The sequence below is a fragment of the Phyllobates terribilis genome, unplaced genomic scaffold, assembly GCF_046119375.1.
Source record: "Phyllobates terribilis strain yellow unplaced genomic scaffold, ASM4611937v1 Scaffold_17__1_contigs__length_24005725, whole genome shotgun sequence".
NCBI classification, from domain to species: Eukaryota; Metazoa; Chordata; class Amphibia; order Anura; family Dendrobatidae; genus Phyllobates; species Phyllobates terribilis.
In genome coordinates this window covers 21,784,523-21,804,241 of record NW_027362777.1, presented here as the reverse complement: position 1 = coordinate 21,804,241, position 19,719 = coordinate 21,784,523, and the positions used below count along the sequence as shown (strand labels likewise).

Below are 19,719 nucleotides of genomic sequence, written 5' to 3'. Positions count from 1 at the left end.
CCATGCCCACCCATCAGTGACCCGCGATCACATGACTGGGTCACTGATGGGCGGGGTGACACACTTCCGGCGCGGCCCTGTGAAATGCCGCTGTCAGAGATTGACAGAGGCGTTTAACTGGTTAACAGCCGCGGGTGGATCGCGATTCCACCCGAGGCTGTTGCAGGCACATGTCAGCCGTATAAATCAGCTGACATGTGCCCGGTTCAGTGTGAGCTCAGCGCCGAAGCCTGTGCTGAACCCGGGGTGATGGCCTGAGGCGTACTAATATGCCCCAGGCCAGTAAGGGGTTAATCGAGGGGTACTAACAATTTTGACCACATGTGTAGCTCTATATTCATCCATACCACACAGTGTAGCATTAACTAGCCTGAGCTATCACTTGGATACCTATAGCACGTATACAGTAGAAATAAAAGATTTCATTATCATGTCAATTAAATTTCTTCTGGGTCATAATTATTTCTGCTTTGACAATCAATTTTTTTTTTTTTACAAAGTAAGGGAGTAAGTATGGGCAGCAAATTTTCATGTCCAATGGGAGGAGCAACACATTTACCATGAGAAAAATATTTATAGCCCAAAAAATCATATCGTAAGGTCGATTTATCGACGACCTCCTCCTGATGTGGGGAGACACACAGGAGGAGGCGTTGAAATTTGCACAAAATCTCAACAACAATGATTTCAATTTGAGATTCACACTTTGTTTTGAAACCCCATAAAGCACTGTACATGGAAATTTTGGTATCAAATAACTCCTGTCTTTGTGGTCTTACAAACAAGCTTTTATAAATGCCTCAAACTTCTAAGTGTGAATCAGACCTGAGCTCTAACGTGATAGAAGATGACAGTCCGGTGAAGACGGGAAACATATAGACGGCCGGTGGTGATGTAGTCAGTGACGGACTCTGGCCAAATACGTTTATAGAGCCGTAGTGGAAGATGAAGATTTCGTCTTCATCATAAAGTAGTTATTTCTCATGTCACGTGTAATGAATATCTCCTGCAGTATTGCTAATGCCGATTCCAGTGTCGGTAAATGAGACGAGAATTAGCTTTATGGAAGATGAGTCTATGAGAAACGTATTCAGCTACAGACTCCAAGGAAGAAACTGCTTGTTGTCTGTGGCCTAAAATGTATAGGTTTTATTAGTAGATGTAAAGAAGAAAACTAGATACTGTAAAACCTAAATCTCCTCATATGTTTCCCTTATTTTCTCCAGTAATTGTATTATTACACAGGATTTTTATGACATTACATCTGCTCAACTTCTCATTCAGGTCTCTACAATATCGAATCCTCTCAGTGAATATCTTCTATATAAGAGAATTTTCCTGAATTACGCATCAAAGATGGATATGGACAGAGACAAGATGGCGGAGAGGATATTACACCTCACCCTAGAGATCCTCTTCCGGCTTACTGGAGAGGTGAGAGATTCTGATGACGTCACATTACATCATTCTTATCTATGGGAATAACAGATGGACAGAACTGGAGAGGTGAGGACTCTGGAAATGTCTGTAGTGAGATTTATGAATGTGTCTCTCCATAATCAGGATTACACAGTAGTGAAGAAGACCTCTAGTGAGCGCTGTCAGGACCCTGTGTCTGAGGGATGGGGAAGAACCCTGAGCCCAATCACGGAGCTTCCACCTCACCCCCTGATGCATGAGGACATCAATGACCAGAAGATCCTAGATCTCACCTACAAGATGATTGAGCTGCTGACTGGAGAGGTGACACTGCTAGGAATGAGGAATGCTGGGTCATTTTATAGTAAAGCTATGAAGGGATCAGGGGGATGACTGTATCATTGTATGTGTCAGGTTCCTATAAGATGTCAGGATGTCGCTGTCTATTTCTCCATGGAGGAGTGGGAGTATTTAGAAGGACACAAAGATCTGTACAAGGACGTCATGATGGAGGTTCCCCAGCCCCTCACATCGCCAGGTAATAGACAGGACTGAATACACATGGCCTATAATTGTCTATATGTAAAGAATGAATTCAGTCCCTGTATGTGCTTCCTCTAGATCTATCCAGTAAGAGGACAACACCAGAGAGATGTCCCCGTCCTCTTCTTCCACTGGACTGTAAACAAGAAGACCCCAATGTTCCTCAGGATCATCAGGTAGATGGAGAGAAGGTGTCATGAGACCTCCCCTATGATGTGTAGATGGCTGTGAAGGTCTTGTGTTCGGTCTTGATTTATCCACCAGAATTATATGGTTTATACTTGTATAATGAGAACGGTGGAGATGGCAGGATTAGAGCTGATCGTTAGTGATGAGCGAGTGTATTCGTTACTATTCGCTATACGCACGGATAGTACGGTATTCGGGTTGCTAGTTATATTGCGAGTATTTGTGTACTCGCTTCGCTATATTCGGTTGTCCCGCCCTGTAGTTTTGGCGCCTCCTTTGCAGCCACTAAACATGCTGGGCTTCATAATAGACATCTTGGTTGTGGCATTACTGTGATTGGCTGGCCACCCAGAGTCATAGGGTCTATTTAAGCCCTGCCGCCGCCCTTTTGTGCACATTGGATCTGGAGCCTGCATTCTATAAGCATAGGGAGAGATTGCTGAGCTGCTGGGGAGAGTGTTTAGGCCTTTTGATAAAACAAAAGCCCTTTTAAGGGCTACCTGCAATGTATACTAGTTCTGTGTTTAAAGGAGCCGCTCACTAGCTCCATAATACCACCAAAAATAGCTCTTTTCAGAGCTGAAGACACACAACAAAGTCAGAGTACAAGGAGGGAGAGATTGTGTGTTCTTCCAGTGTCCATATTAAAACAGCTCTTGTCAGAGGCAAAGCAATATTTTTCCAGCACACACAGAAGTAGCATTTTGTGCTGCCTTTTTTTTTTAGCACCGGTCTATTTTCCCTGCTGTTTTCGGGGGTCAGAGCCTGCCTTTTGTCCATATTAGTCCACTTAAAAAAGCTTTTTGTGCCCTACACAAAGCAGTAGTCCAAACATTTCCTACTGCCTGCTACAAAGCATGCACCAGGCCATTTTAACCACTATTTTGGGGTGTCAGCCTGCCTTCTGTCCATGTTAGTCCACTTAAAAAATCATTGAATCATTGAGTGCCCTACACAAAGCAGTAGTCCAAACATTTCCTAATGCCTGCTACAAAGCATGCACCAGGCCATTTTAACCACTATTTTGGCTGTGACGGCTAGCTTGGATTGTGCCATCAACATCTGAAAATCTGTCAACAAAACCCAAAATGGCAAAATAGCCTGTTGTTAAGGGACGTGGACTTGGTGTTTTCAGTGGTGCGCGAGAAGGCACTCTGTGTTAGGGGTCAGAGCCTACCTTCTGTCCATATTAGTCCACTTAAAGTGTTTTGTGCTCTACACAAAGCAGTAGTCCAAACATTTCCTACTGCCTGCAACAAAGCACGCACCAGGCCATTTTAACACTATTTTTGGGGTGTCAGCCTGCCTTCTGTCCATATTAGTCTGCTTAAAAAATCATTGAGTGCCCTACACAAAGCAGTAGTCCAATCATTTCCTACTGCCTGGTTCAAAGCATGCACCAGGCCATTTTAACTACTATTTTGACTGTGACAGCTAGCTTGACTTGTGCCATCAACATCTGAAATTCTGTCAACAAAACCCAAAATGTCAAAAAAGACTGTTGTTAAGGGACATGTCAGTGGTGCGCGAGAAGGCACTCAGTCTGTGTCAGGTGAGAAGAAGCTTGATGCATCCACTATATTCCTGGAAAAAGTTCCCGGTCTGAAACGTAAACGTGTGTGGAAACCACAAGAGCGAGAGCAGATTCTGTCTTGGATAGCAGACAAGGCCTCTAAGCATTTGTCAAGCAGCAACAAATCTTCCACGACCACACCGTCTACTGTGAATACACAGAAGACTGGCCCATCCAATCCTGAAGCTGGTTCTCCTTCCTCCAACCATTATCAGTCAACATGAGACATATGACCCCAAGCTTGGCCACTCCAAGGATCTGTTTGGTACGTATCCTTTGGTTGGCTCTGGACTATCACTGTGCAGCATTGAAGAGGGACAAGAGGAGGTAGCGTGCATTGATGCTTATGTATTTGAGGACCTATGGCCAGAAGAAAGATGCTTGGCGTAACATCATTTTTTGTCTCCAGAGGTAGAGGCTGATGATGATGAGACACAGTTGCTATCAGTTCAGCCTACAATGTCAACTGGGAAGGAGGATGAGATGGAAGACTAGGTAGTCGATGATGAGTCCACTGATCCGACCTGGACCTTTGGCATGCATAGCTATGACAGCAACTCAGAGGAAGACAGATATGTAGCAGCAACACAGGCACCAAGGAGTTTTGGTTTGCCCAGAGTGAGAACTGGGTCAACAGTTCCCAAGAGCACCCCCGCTGTGCGTCAAGTCAGCGCAAGGGGGCGTTCAGCTGCTGTGTGAAATTTTTTTTTCCTGAAAGTCCTTCAGAGAAAAACATTGTAGGCTGTAGCATCTGCTATACCAAGTTGAGCAGAGGCCAGGGCAAAGGCAACCTACATGCTCACCATCCAAGGCTCAAGTTCGATGCTTGCAAACCTATTCAGGAGACATAAATACAAAACAAAGACATCAGCCCACCACCTGGATATAGGAGTACTACCGGACTAAGGCACCCTGAAGGAAAAGACCCTCCAGAGACGGGCCGTCCTCTGGGCAGCCAGTCTTTCATACTCCAGAGAACGTACCTTCACCAGGCCACCTAAGGATGTTCCTACAAACTTCATCTGCACTTAGGATTTTACTCTGCGTCGAAACTAAAACTTGTGCTTTCCACATGAAATACCTGACCACTACACTTAGTATGAATAAAGTGGTTCGCTCCCTTCTCCCAAGGTCTCCGAACGCCCACCCAGCATAGGACAGAGTAGCCAGCCGTGGCCAACCTTGGAAGCTCCCACCCTATTGTACACCTCTGTATTAAAGGGACAATGAAGCACGAAGTGCTCCATGCTTTCCAGCATGTTAGCACAAGCCTCACGGGGGGCAATTCCTGTCCTCGTAGCTCCTGTACTTCAAATTGCCCCTTACACACAGCTTATCTTGGAAGCAGCGCCAAGTCAAGTCCCTGTACTTCTTGGGGATCCTGCTGGAATTTAACAAACTCAACCCAACCTCCAGATCCCGACTTGGGCAGTTCTTGAGGACCAATGGACTCTGAAAATAATAAGGAAAGACCCTCCTATCCACCGGTGGATCATTTTCAAAACTGGGGTAACATAAGCCGGGAGATGCCCATGCAGTGTGCGAAGATCTTTCAATCTTCCCCCTGAAGATTGATGGCTGAAACCATCCCTTGCTGGATAATACCCATGGAGGAGCCCTCTCCTTCCAGAGGTTTGCCACGTTAACTTTCAACAAGGTGTTCACTAGGAACACGACGGGGTTCACCATATCTAACCACCCTAGTCTCCTCATGCGGTAAGTGACCTCCCGCTTGACTAGGTTCAGTCTATTCCCCCATAACATCTGGAAGAACAGACTGTAGACCCATGTCCAGAGAGGCTCTGACAAGACACAGACGCTGCCCAGGTAGATTAGCAAGGGGAGCAGGAAAGCTTTGCACAGGCCAACCCTCTTCCTCAGTCTCAAAGACCAACCCTTCCATTGGTCCACTCTTTGGGCGACAACTTTGATTCTGCCTTCCCAGTTTTTCATGTGGTAATCACCTTGGCCGAATTCAGTGCCCAGGACTTTGGCGTGTTCTTGGGGTTCGGGGAGGGTGTCCAGAAGATCACCATCATTGCCTCCTCTTGTGAAGAAACAAAGATGGTGACATCGTCGCGTAGGCCACTACCCTGAAGATAGCCTCCAGCGCTGCCCTGCCCATCCGCACCCCTGCCAACGATCCAAAACCGATCCTTCTGAGGAAGGATCAATTGCAAAAGCATAAAGCAAAGGGCTAAGAGGACAGCCCTGACGGACAAGAGATCCTACCCTGAAAGGTTGTCCAAGCCATCCATTTGTTTCAATTGACATCTCTCATGTTGGAGCCATGATTCATGTCAGTCCACTTGGTGCAACAGCTCTCCAAGGTGTGATCACTCCTTTTTAGATGCAGACTAACAAGCATATCTAATTTGATGCAGGTGTTAGTTTTGGAAATTAAAATTTACAGGGTGATTCCATATTTTTTTCCTCAGAATTGAGTGATTCCATAATTTTTTCCCTCTGCTTGGTCTGAAAAAAATTACCCTTACTGAGTACCACATTTTTAATCTTGATTTCTTTTAGTGTTTCTTAAAGCCCTAAAGTTGCAATTTGAAATAACTTTAGTTTTCTGACATGTCTGTGATCTCCTTTTTTTCAACAACATTAAACAACTGAATGAACATCCTCCGAGCCCGGTGATTCCATAATTTTTGCCAGGGGTTGTACAATGGAATCATTTAAGAGGGCCGTTGTAGATCAGTTGCTGAAAACATCACCCTCAGATAATGCTGGTGGCAGAGGTACCAGCTCTTTTCAACACCAAGGGATAATGGGGAGAGACACGAACACCAGCTCCAACGGAGGTGGGGGGGGGGAATGTGCCCAAATTGGGCAATTTTCAATAATCCAGCAAACCAGCAAGGGCTATCTGTGCCTATAAAAATGCCCAGGAGGGATAAGTTGCAGGACATGGTCAAGGGTTACTTTAAGTGACCATACGTGTGTCCTTTCTGACCCTTCAGTTCCCTTTAATTATTGGATGTCTACGCTGAACACTTGGCCCGACCTCTCTTTATATGCCTTGGAGGTACTGGCCTGCCCGGCTGCTAGTGTGGTGTCTGAGCGTGTCTTCAGTTCTGCTGGGGAAATCATCATTGATGGGTGCACACGCCTCTCCACGGAAAATGCAGACCGACTTACTCTGATTAAATTCAACAAGGACTGGATATCTCCACAGTTTGTAATCCCTCCAGATGACTGCAAGCCAACCTAAATTCTCCAAAAATGCAGATTCATGCTACTGCTGTTAACGTCACCCCCTTCTCCTAAAAACAAGATTCCTTCCTTCGTCAACCATGACTCAGCCCATAGGGCTAATTTTTACAAACTATGCACATTTTGCAGTGGACAAACCAGGACAGTATTCCTACTCCCGCCTAACTACTATTTGTGATTGGAGACCCTTGGGATGGTGGCTTCCTGTGTCAACCACGACTCAGCCCATTGGGCTAATTTTTACAAACCCTATGCACATTGTGCAGTGGACAAATCTGGAATGTACAGTGGTCCTACCAAACTAATATTTGTCATTGGAGGTTGGAGGCCCTTGTCACAGGTTGTGCCACATTGTGACTGAGATAGGGAATACATATTCAATAGAAATGTACTGTCAGTCACCCTATTTGGCAAAAAAACATGCCTGGCTTGTGCCACATGGTGACTGAGATAGGGGATACATATTTAATAGAAATTTACACCGACTGTTGATGACCGACTGATGGCCCTCTGAAAATTTGAATTGAGGGCCACAACTACTACAGTACTCCATCGTAGATAATGTTTGACAAGGGAGGCCCTTGTCAAGGAATCTCCCTGCACCTATGACACAGCCGCCAGGAGTAATTTTTGGAAGTACGATGCACATTCTGCACTGGACCAAGTAGTACAATATCAAGAAGTCTTCTCTTCCTATATAATCTGGGGAATATTGACAATCAAAATTTCTGAGCCATTTGGAGAAGCTTCACCAACCCATCCTGGAGGGGATCACCATATATCCTTTGTCCATTGACTTGCGCAAGTGATATATTTGGGCTCGTTATCCAGTTAACTAGTGCAGCTTTATTTTTCCGGTTCACTGAGTTCAGCCATACCTGAGGATCGCAGGCCATACTCACTGCTACGTTCTAGTACTCCATGTCTCTTGGCTTTCTTCTCTGTAGTCTCTGCCCCTAAATGAGTTAAATAATACAGTGAGGGCCCTACAATATGAGTAAATGAGGGAACTCTCAGATGTACATGAGGGACCTCCAAAATCTCTAGAGGAGGGCACTTCAAAATGTATGTTACAGGGCCACACGAGGTCTCTCACAAAACTCCGCTCTCCTGCCTACTGCAAGGCCTCTGAAAATTTGAATTTAGGGCCGCAGTATCACGCGGTGGTGGTGGAGGAGGGTCAAGCCCAATGCTACAATGGGCACATTGTAAACTGCTATTGAATGTCTATTCCACTATCTGAGTGTCAATGATGGAGGGACCGCCCAAATGTCTAAGTAACAGCTGTCCCTCCAAATTGCATGTTACAGAGCCACCTGAGGCCTCTCAGGTCAAAGATCTACATACCTATTGGTGCTTTCTAGCTGTGCTTGTAAAGTGCTGGGGAATAGCGAACTGAAAAATGATTTATGACAGAGGGACCTACAAAATGTATAAGTCAGTGCCCTCCCAATTGTAAAAAGCGAAAAAAAGCCACAGCAGTATTTGTGAACAACGTCTAAAAGGGATATTTCAGCAGCAGAAGGGAAGGAAGGGAGACACAGATCCATTACTAGTGGGTAGGCGGAGCCCCACAGGATAGTTCACCTCAGATTAGAAAAAGTGACGACCGGCCCCTCCAGGTTAGGCTCCTCCTACTCCATGTCCTTCAGTCTAAAATTTGAGGTCGCAGAGGATAGTCGCTGCCTTTGCAGCTCCTCAGAAGAAATTTTTATTTTACATTTCCGGAGACCTGGACCCCCCGTGGTCTAGAGGTTTCAGGGGGTCTCGGCGCTGCTGGGACCCCTGACCCTCCCCTGGCAGATCTGCATACCCCCTAAAGAGGTCCCCGCAGGAGCCTGCCGGCCCCGGGGGATACAGGGCGCTTCCTGACAGAGACGCACACCGTTTCTGGGGGTCCCTGCGTGCTCCGCGGTGGGGGGGAGCAAAGGGCCACGGCGCCACACATCCCTGGGGGTCCCTGTGGCGCTCACCTGGGTAAGTGCTCTCAATGTTTGTTACTATTTTCATGTGGTGACTGCTGTTTTGTCCTTGCAGGACCGCTGCAGGCGTTTGTGTATTTCTCTGCTGGCAGGGGAGCAGGGACGGAGGAGCGCGGCCTCCGTTAGTATGCGGCGGCGGGGGGCGTGGCTTCGCGCCTTTTTGCTGCCTGTCATCCTAGCTCAGACAGGAAGCGCCAGGAAAGCGCTTACTGTAACCTCGGTCACTGTACCCATTGTAAGGGGTTATTACCGCCTTACCCGCGACGCTCGCAACTGTGTGGGGGCATGTTGGATCAGGGACCTGGGGGCGTGGATCTCTCTCCTGGTCCGCTTCAGGATCGGTCACGCGTATCTGATACGCCGGGGTCTTCGACGGCCTCAGGTTCGACACTGGTCGGGGGTCTCAGTGATGTTAAAGTGGAGGCGCTCACTCGCTCCATTGATAGTCTGTCTGACCTCCTGGGTCATTGGATATCAGCTAAGTCCCAACCGACTTCACGAGGCAAGAAGCGCCACAGGCCTGTGGTGGCGCTGTCTCCTCTGCACAGTGCGTCGGAGGCTTCGGAATCACCGACAGACTCTGCTGGTGAGATCTCCGATTCTGATGAAGAGGATCGGCAAGGGCGCTCTGCTTCGCTTTCGAGCCGCGTGGACGCTTTTATTGGGGCTATGCGGGAAGCGTTACAGCTGTCTGAAGAGGTGACGAGGCGCCCCGGCAAGTCGGCCCGGCTGTATCAGGAGTCACGTCGGGCTCGATCGACGTTGCTGGCGCACGATGAACCTAACGAGGCGGTGGAGAAGGAACGCCTGTGTCCGGATAAACGCTTCCAGGGGATGCGGTTTTTTGATGCCCTGTATCCCTGCTCCACGGAGACGATCGCTAATTGGGTCCCCTCTCCTGAAGTGGACGTGCCATTGTCTCAGCTGAGCAAATCCTCTTTGCTTCCTGTTAAAGGGAAGACGAGTCTACAGGAACCGCTGGACAGAAGGACGGAGTTAGCGGCGAAGTCCATCTACGAGGCCGCGGGTCATGGATTCCGAGCGGCCTTGGGGGCCATGTGGGCTGGTGAGGCTTCTCTGCGGTGGTTGGATCAGCTGCGGACGGTGTGGCAAGATGGGACTCCGCTGTCTGAGGTGGAAAGGCTCTTCCAGCTGTTGGAGGAGGCGGCCCGATATGGCAGGGACGCAGTGCTGGATACTACTTTGGTTCTGTCCAGGGCTCAATCCTCGGCCGTCACAGTCAGGAGAGCACTGAGGCTTAAACAGTGGACTGGAGACGCAGTATCCAAACAAGGTTTGCTGAGTCTGGCGTACAAGGGCGGTCAGCTTTTTGGTTCGGACCTCACGGAGCTGATTGCTAAGGCCAAGGCCAAGGATTCGGCCTTGCCGCAGCAGAAAGCAGCGGCTTCTACGTCTGGCAAGTCAAGTGCCGGTAGTGGTCGTCGGTCCTTTCGGCCCAGGGGACGGTTCGGTCAGCCCTCTTGGAGATCGGGTCGTCCCTCGTCTTCCGGAAAAAAGACCACCCAGAAATCCCGTACTCCCTGGAAACAGCATTTCCGTCAGTACAAATGGGAGGTTGACAAAAAACCCACTAAGGCGGATTGACGCCAGGAACCCTCTCGAGGGCTCTCGGGTGGGAGGTCGTCTGCTACAATTCGGGTCATTTTGGGCGTCCCACGTATCGGACGCCTGGGTGACGCGGGTTATGTCGGCAGGCTATTTCATAGAGTTTCATTCTCGACCCCCGGACAGGTTTAGTCAGTCACGCGTCCCGTCCGAGCCCAATATGGCTGCCGCACTGCTGCGGGAGGTCGACTCTCTTCTGCAGCAGGGTGTGGTGGTTCCGGTTCCGCTGGAGGACCGGGGAAGGGGGTTTTATTCCAACCTTTTTGTGATCCCCAAAATGGAGGACAAGTTTCGCCCCATTCTGGACCTCAAAGAATTGAATGTTCATGTCCGGACCCGGAAATTCCGTATGGAGTCTCTTCGCTCTGTCGTAGTGGCCCTGTCGCAGTACGATTTCTTGGTGTCGATTGACATCCGCGACGCCTATTTGCATGTCCCTATCGGCAGGGCTCACCAGCGCTTCCTGCGTTTTGCCATAGGTCAGGCCCATTACCAGTTTGTGGCCCTACCTTTCGGGTTGGCCTCGGCGCCCAGGGTTTTTACAAAGATTCCGGCGCCGCTCATGGCGCTCCTTCGAAGGCAAGGGGTTACGATTCTCCCCTACCTGGACGACCTGTTAATTGTGTCGCCCACAGCGGAGGAGGCGGTGACGGCTCGCGATCTCTCCCTTCAGCACCTGGAGGACTTCGGGTGGCTGGTCAATTGGAAGAAGTCGTCATTGGAGCCATCGCAGTCAATCCTGTTCTTGGGGATGCATTTCGACACGGTACGAGCAGTGGTGTCCCTGCCTCCGGACAAACAAGCGAACCTTCGTCACCATGTCCAGGCTATGAGGTCGGCAATGGCGATGTCCCTTCGGGAGTGTATGCGCCTTCTGGGTCTGATGGTGGCGGCAATGGAAGCGGTACCGTTTGCACAATTTCATTCCCCTGGGTCTCCAAGATCTTATTCTGACCCGTTGGGATCGATCGCCGGCTTCGCTAGATCGCTGTGTCGGTATCTTCCGCAGGATGTGAGAGTCTCTTGAATGCTGGGGAAATCCTTCCTCCTCCCACGGTGGTCGGTCATTACCACCGATGCCAGCCTGTCTGGCTGGGGGGGGTTTGGAACGATCTCTGGGTTCAGGGGGTCTGGTCATCAGAGGAGTCGTCTCTGCCGATCAACATCCTGGAGTTGAGAGCGATATTTCTCTACCTCCGACATTGGACGGTCCCTTTGAGCGGTCTGCTGGTCCGGATTCAGACGGACAATGCGACAGCTGTCCCATATATCAACCATCAGGGCAGGACGAGGAGTTCGACTCATGATGGAGGTCTCTCGGATCCTGGTATGGGTCGAGTCCAGGGTTCCAGCCATCTCCGCGATTCACATCCCAGGAGTGCTGAATATCACGGCGGACTTACTCAGTCGCGAGCAGGTGGATCCCGGAGAATGGAGCCTTCATCCGGAAGTTTTTACACTGCTGTGCTCCCTTTGGGGGACTCCCCAAGTGGACTTGATGGCATCCAAGCTGAACGCCAGGATTCCGACGTTCATGTCCAGGTACAGGGACCCGGAGGCTGTGGCGGTAGATGCTCTAGTGGCCCCGTGGGACCAGTTCGAGCTGATCTACGTGTTTCCGCCGGTATCCTTACTTCCTCTGGTGATCCGGCGGGTCAAACTCGAACGAATTTCGACGATTTTGGTGGCGCCGGATTGGCTGCGGAGGGCGTGGTATTCAATGCTGGTGTCTCTTCTGGCGGCGCCTCCGTTTCCACTGCCTCTTCGTCCGGACCTGTTAACCCAAGGGCCCATTCGCCATCCGGACCTGAAGTCGCTTCGTTTTGACGGCGTGGCACTTGAGACTGAGATCTTGACCTGTCGTGGGTTTTCGGCCGAGGTCATTACCACCTTGCGGGTGCAGAGGTCCAGCTACGACTAGGATTTATCACAGAACTTGGGAGGGCTTCTATTCATGGTGTTCTGGAATGTCAAGGAACCCGAGGGTTTTTTCCATTCCCAACTTCTTGGCTTTTCTGCAATGTGGTTTGGCCAAGGGTCTGGCGGTTGGTACCTTGCAGGGTCAGGTATCTGCGCTATCTGTGCTTTTTCGGAAGGCTATTGCCTCGCGCAAGGATGTGCGTTCGTTTTGTCGTGGGGTTGCACGTCAGTTTCCGCCTTGGAGGGCGTTTGTGGCTCCTCGGCGGCTCAATCTAGTCTTGGAGGCGCTTCAGCATGGGCCGTTTGAGCCTATGGATTCAGCTAATCTTTACTTGCTTTCTTGGAAGGTGGCCTTCCTGGTGGCGGTCACCTCCTTGAGAATGGTTTCTGAGTTGGCGGCACTGTCTTGCTCACCCCCTTTTCTGGAGTTCCACTCGGATTGCGTGGTGCTTCGTACCCGTGGCGATTTTTTGCCTAAGGTGGTGTCGCGTTTCCACGTCAATCAGGATATTTTGTTGCCCTCCCTCTGTCCGAATCCGAAGAGTCCAAAGGAGCGAGCCTTGCACTCGTTGGATTTGGTGCGGGCATTGAAGTTCTACCTTACAATCACGCAAGGGTTTCGGAAGTCGGACTCTCTTTTTGTGATTCCTGCTGGTCGTCGACGTTGTCAGCGGGCTTCCAAGGTCACTATAGCTCGGTGGATACGTTCGGCTATCCTAGAGGCGTACTGGCTCAAGGGCGAGCCTTGTCCGGTTAAGGTTCGAGCTCATTCCACGAGAGCTGTTGGTTCGTCGTGGGCTTTTCGTCAGGGGGCCTCTGCAGCGGAGCTCTGCCGGGCGGCTACCTGGCGCTCCGTTCACACTTTTACAAAATTTTATAAAGTGGACGTGAGTGCTTCCGCCGATGCGGCCTTGGGACACAGGGTCCTGCAGGCGGCGGTGGTTTAGGTTATCTCTTTATCTCGTTTTCGGCGCTTGTTGCGCGCTTGCCTAAGTTGTTGGGGTTTGGCGATTCTGCCACTGTTTCCCACCCTTGAGTTCTGGACTGCTTTGGGACGTTCCACTAGTAATGGATCTGTGTCTCCCTTCCTTCCCTTCTGCTGCTGAAAGACGGATTTTGGTAAGACCTTACCTGTAAAATCCTTTTCAGCGAAGGAAGGAAGGGAGACACAGCACCCTCCCATGGCAGAAGTGTATTATGGTTTCTCTAGATGCGGCGCGACTCCCTCCTGATGGCGGTCATCTGGTCTGGGGTTGGCGCACTAGGGCTCTGTTCCAGCATTGCCAGCTCATCGCAGTTGTCAGGTCCAGTGAGTAGTGTCTGGGACTGTGTGTTTTTTCTGTTTCTGCATAACCTGTTCTCTCGCATTTCTGAATTTTCGGAAGGGGTTGTGTTGTTCCCTTGGTGTTGTCTGCTTTTCCTTAGCTTGTGTACGGACTGAAGGACATGGGAGTAGGAGGAGCCTAAGCTGGAAGGGCCGGTCGTCACTTTTTCTAATCTGAGGTGAACTATCCTGTGGGGCTCCGTCTACCCACTAGTAATGGATCTGTGTCTCCCTTCCTTCCTTCGCTAAAAAGGATTTTACAGGTAAGGTCTTACCAAAATCCGTCTTTTTTTGGCTTCTCTGGTTTATTTAGCTTTATATACAAGTGATTGTGCAGGAAAAACGGTTTCTTAACCTTTTTGGCCTGTTAAATGCAATTTAGGTTAGATTTGGTAGTTGTTCTTGTGTGTCTGTAAAAGTGGCGTAACACTGCGACAAACTTATTCCCAGAAACCATATGTGAGTCAGAAATGCATGCAGGCTCATTCTCCAGGCTCTTCCCACTCTGTTTCATCACTTTCCCATCCATTTCAGCCTTTTCCTCAGACCCCCAGACCTCTTTTTAGGGTCTAGCAGAAAATTACTCGCATTTCCCATTGACTTACATTGTACTCGCTATTCGGAACGAATACGCGATTATTACAAAGTACTCGTTACTAGTATAGCGATTACGAATATTACGGTACTCGCTCATCACTACTGATCATAGATGTGACTTCTCCATCTGTCTGTGACTTGTACAATATTTGTTTCAGGGTGAAGATCTGACCCATATTAATACTACAGAGACATATGTGAGGGGTGATGAGCGGTGTAAAGATGAGATTCCTACAGATAACCGTCCAGGTGAGTAGTAACCACTAAATGCAGAGAAGTCACAGATTCTTCTCAGTCACAGGCTGTGGCTGGTTTACCGGTCATTTAGTCCAGCTGTATCACGATCGTGTGATAACCATTTTGCATCTAGACCAAAACATTGTCCTCCACCAAAAACTGTTCAATGAACTTACAACCTGGAAGATCCACCTACCAACTGAAATTAGAAGATCCTGACTCTTACCTGCCCAGATCTGTAAACTACCAATCCAAATGACAGCATATGTAGAAAGTGCTGACAAGTTAGAAAATCACTTGAAGAAAAATATTATGATGGGCCTGTAAGAGAAAGCGGAGGGTAATGATGCTGTTGGCTTCCTAGAACCCTGATATCTTATTGGATGAATCCACCTTCTCTCCCTTCTGTGCTGCTGAATGTGCTCATATGGTCCCTACAAGACCAGGTCCAGTCTTTCTGACCAAACTTCACTTTTATGATCGACAACATTAAATGTGCAGTGAGGCCAAGTGTGAATTTCTGTACAATAACAACAGAGTTTCCCTTTACCCTGACTTTTCAATTTCTTTTTAAACCAAATAACTTCAAATAGATGAAGTATACAAAAAAACATTACACCTGTGCCATGATATATCTCTAAGCTGTGTGCGGCTGATGGCTGTAAAAAAATTTATTCATGCCTGTAGGAGATATGTTGGCATGACTCGAGCCCTGGTTTCATGGATTCACTCGTCATAAATTATATTATCGATCCTAAAGAATTTATATACAATTTATCCTGAAATGGGGACCATTAATACTTTCTCTACTCTTCTGGTCAGGAGTCATAGTAGCTCCAACGGTCCACCATAGATAAGTGCAACTCTGGTTTAGTGTTGGAGTCGTCGCCCCCCCCCCCAAGCATACATTCTTGTTGGGGATGTAACATATTTTTTTATTCCCTTTTTTTTTTATAAAGGTTCATTCTGTATGATAGTTTGATTGTGGTGGGATTGGCCTGCCCCACTTAACTCCGTAATTCCCTGGTAGTCTTTCAAAAAAGGTCTCCATTGTCTCTTCCAAATGCCCGCGTTCTAAATTTGACACCTCAGCTCTGCACTATTATAAAAAGTTCTCATTAAATGTATATTTCTTCTTGAGACTCATTTGACAGAAAATATTGTCCCTTACTATAGTTTAAATTGCAGAAGCTACCAAGAAGCATACTCTAATTACCCCAGAGAGGTTTCACCACTATTTTTTTTTTTTGATCTTTTCATTACATGTGTTATTTTCTATAGTCAAAGTTTTGCCCATCACCCTTTAACCCCTCTATATGGATCTGTACTTACACAAAGACCCCTAGGATTGGACTTAGTGTTGCCTGCTGTTCTGTGGTGTGAGATGACAAGAAGAATAGTCAGGTTACCGGATCAGAGCCAGGAGGGCAGAGAAAATACAAAATCAGAAGACACAATAGTAGTCAGTAAACGGGCTGGGATCACAAGAAGAAACTAAGAAGAAAATACACAACACGGGAGCTGAACACAGAGGACTTAACCAGCAGAGAACAAGGCTGTATCAGGCAGCTTCTGGCAATATGCTTCCAGCTTTAGTAGGGTGTAGTGCTTTCCATTTGAGTTAAGCAGGGAGCATATTTGACTTTGGAAGAGCGGATATTGCTGGATTGGTTTATGGAAGCCATGTTGCTTTTCAAGAGTTTTTGAGCCACTAATGATGTGGAAGCCTCTGTTTTTCCATTGACACATGATGGACCTGAGTGGAGGCTTGTTTTTGTGAGATTAGTAGAATTTTTTATTGGTATCATTTTCACATATTTCATATTTGGGAGGCAGAATGAACAAACAGTTGGACACCACGCTCTACTGGCTCATGCTATGAGGTTTTCTATTAGACTGTGAACTGTCATTGTCTTGGTGAATAATTCAATATTTTTACATAACTTGCCATTTGTACCAACAGTTTAAGTAGAAATGTTCAAAAATATAAATTTCAAGAATATTTTATTCAAATGTAATATTTTTTTTACTTAGCAGATGACTGTACTAGGAGATCAGAGGGACAGCTGACATCTTCAATTTTCAAATCAGATGAGCTTGAGATCTCACAGGATACAATTGAAGAGAATGCTATTACTCCAGATATACCATCATCCCTTCACAGCAAAGATCTGTCATCTGATCCTTTGAAACAGGTCCTATCTTCTGGTTCATTACCGACTACTATGGAAAATCAAAGTCACAAAATAAGTATTAAAAAAGTAATTGCTCCTAAAGCAAAGAAGCCATTTGCACGGTCAGAATATAGAAATATTTTTCCCCTCAAAAAGTTTTTTCTTAAACATCAAAAAATTCACACAGCAAAGAATAGATTTTCTTGTTTCAAGTGTATGAAATGTTTTAACAAGAAAGCAAGTCTTCTTAGTCACCAAAGAACTCACACAGGGGAGAAGCCTTTTTCCTGTTCAGAATGTGGGAAATGTTTTACAGAGAAATCAAATCTTGTTAAGCACCAGAGAACTCACACAGGGGAGAAGCCTTTTTCATGTTCAGAATGTGGAAAATATTTTACAGAGAAATCAAGTCTTATCAAACATCAGAGAATTCACACAGGGGAGAAGCCTTTTTCATGTTCAGAATGTGGAAAATGTTTTAATCGGAAAGCGCATCTTGATAGACATCAGAGAATTCACACAGGAGAGAAGGCTTTTTCCTGTTCAGAATGTGGGAAATGTTTTTTCTGGAAAGAGTATCTTCATAGACATCAGAGAACTCACACAGGGAAGATGCCTTTTTCATGTTCAGAATGTGGGAAATGTTTTACAGGCAAATCAAATCTTGTTAAGCACCAGAAAACTCACACAGGAGAGAAGCCTTTTTCATGTTCAGAATGTGGGAAATATTTTACAGAGAAATCAAGTCTTCTCAAACATCAGAGAATTCACACAGGGGAGAAGCCTTTTTCATGTTCAGAATGTGGGAAATGTTTTACAGGGAAATCAAATCTTGTTATGCACCAGAGAACTCACACAGGAGAGAAGCCTTTTTCATGTTCAGAATGTGGGAAATATTTTACAGAGAAATCAAGTCTTATCAAACATCAGAGAATTCACACAGGGGAGAAGCCTTTTTCATGTTCAGAATGTGGAAAATGTTTTAACCGGAAAGCGCATCTTGATAGACATCGGAGAACTCACACAGGGGAGAAGCCTTTTTCATGTTCAGAATGTGGAAAATGTTTTAACCGGAAATCAGATCTTGTTACACATCAGAGCACTCACACAGGGGAGAAGCCTTTTTCATGTTCAGAATGTGGGAAATGTTTTAACAACAAATCTGCTCTTGTTAGACATCAGATAACTCACACGGGGGAAAAGCCTTTTTCATGTTCAGAATGTGGGAAATGTTTTAACCAGAAATCAAATCTTCTTAGTCACCAGAGAACGCACACAGGGGAGAAGCCTTTTTCCTGTTCAGAATGTGTGAAATTTTTTAACCGGAAAACGCATCTTGATAGACATCAGAGAAGTCACAGAGGGGAGAAGCCTTTTTTATATCCTTAATGCGGAAAATGTTTTACTTGAAAAGACACACTTTTAGCAAGAAAAAATCTTGCTAATAAGTGACTGTGTCCTATAGACTGGAGGTAGCTTCCTGTGACTGAGAAAAATGAGCCAGTGTCCTTCCTGATCAGTGAGAGAACTGCTCTCTCCTCCAGCCCCACACTTATCTGACTGGTGCAGAGGAGGAGAGGAAGGTATACAGAGGCTGCAGTCCTGACTGAGCAGCTGAAGAACCTAGCTCATGGACCTTTCAGATCATGTAACACTGTTTTAAATATTTTTAAAAGTCAGGTTCCATTATGAACTGAGCCATTTCTTAATGAGTTTGACCTCCTGAATTCAAATTGTACAATTGAGTTTTCCTTTTACTGCTACATATAATTAATGATAAAAGTTTCAGTACTTTGAAACATTATTATTTTTGTAAATATACAGATGCAGCATATTTTGTTATGCCAATTTTCTGATATTTAGTTAGAGAAAACTTAGAAACAATTCAAACAATTAAAACCTGTCTAAACCCTATTGCGAATTTTAAACAGTTACTGAAATTGCACCACAAAATTAGTCCTCATTCAGTGACAACTGTTTTTTGCTTGTTTCTTGTTCTCCTGTATCAGATCATCTCTTAAAATTATGCAACAGTAATCTGCAAGCATTGATGGATTTCATTTTCCTTTATATCTTTTCTCCATAGCTGCAATATCTTGGTTACATTTCTCACCATCCTCGTCTCTCACTACTTCACAGTTTGGTGAAAGAAAAGTCTAGATTGTAAGAAATGAATCATTAAGGACATGTTACAGCCAAGATCCTTATATGTTTTGAGGAGAAACAATACCAACTCCTCATAGTTACTGTATCTGCTCGAGTTTCCCAAAAAGTTAGTTACCGCAAATGCAAATGTAAACCATACAGCCTTTTCCTTGCCCTGCAACAAATGAAGAAATTCCTCATGTTGAAGAAGCTTACAAATCTGAAGTCCAATAAAGACTCCTTCTTTTATATTTGCTTCATCTTAACCTTGGAAAGTTATCAATCAGATGCAGGAATGCTTTTACATTTTTATCCATAGCATTTAAAAAGTTCTTCATTAGGCCCAACTTGATAAGATTTTGTTACCACCATTGCCTAGGTGGGTCCTCAACTTCTGGATGCAGGACAGTTAACTCCCTTGCTGAAGTGAATGTCAAAGAGGCCAGTCCTTTTTTTTGGAGCAATATTCTCTTGCATGACTATCCCACTCACACAGAAAGCAGCAGTACTTTTGTGCAACAACCCTGACAACATACAGTACAGTCCAAAAGTTTGGACACACCTTATCATTTAAAGATTTTTCTGTATTTTCATGACTATGAAAATTGTACATTCACACTGAAGGCATCAAAACTATGAATTGACACATGTGGAATTATATACTTAACAAAAAAGTGTGAAACAACTGAAAATATGTCTTATATTCTAGGTTCTTCAAAGTAGCCATCTTTTGCTTTGATGACTGTTTTGCACACTCTTGGCATTCTC

The 19,719-nt window shown here is 46.3% G+C and overlaps 1 protein-coding gene across 1 annotated transcript in view; it reads left to right on the top strand.

The window, feature by feature from the left end:
- Nucleotides 1-19,439, top strand: part of LOC141176206 (uncharacterized) — a 36,895-nt gene extending 17,456 nt beyond the window's left edge. The window contains exons 6-10 of the mRNA XM_073660192.1: nt 1,285-1,434; nt 1,834-1,957; nt 2,041-2,138; nt 14,554-14,644; nt 16,670-19,439. Of these exons, the coding sequence (XP_073516293.1) occupies nt 1,285-1,434; nt 1,834-1,957; nt 2,041-2,138; nt 14,554-14,644; nt 16,670-18,195 (1,989 nt within the window). The 3' untranslated portion in view covers nt 18,196-19,439. The remainder of the gene's footprint in view (nt 1-1,284; nt 1,435-1,833; nt 1,958-2,040; nt 2,139-14,553; nt 14,645-16,669) is intronic.
- The last annotated feature ends 280 nt before the right edge of the window (nt 19,440-19,719 follow it).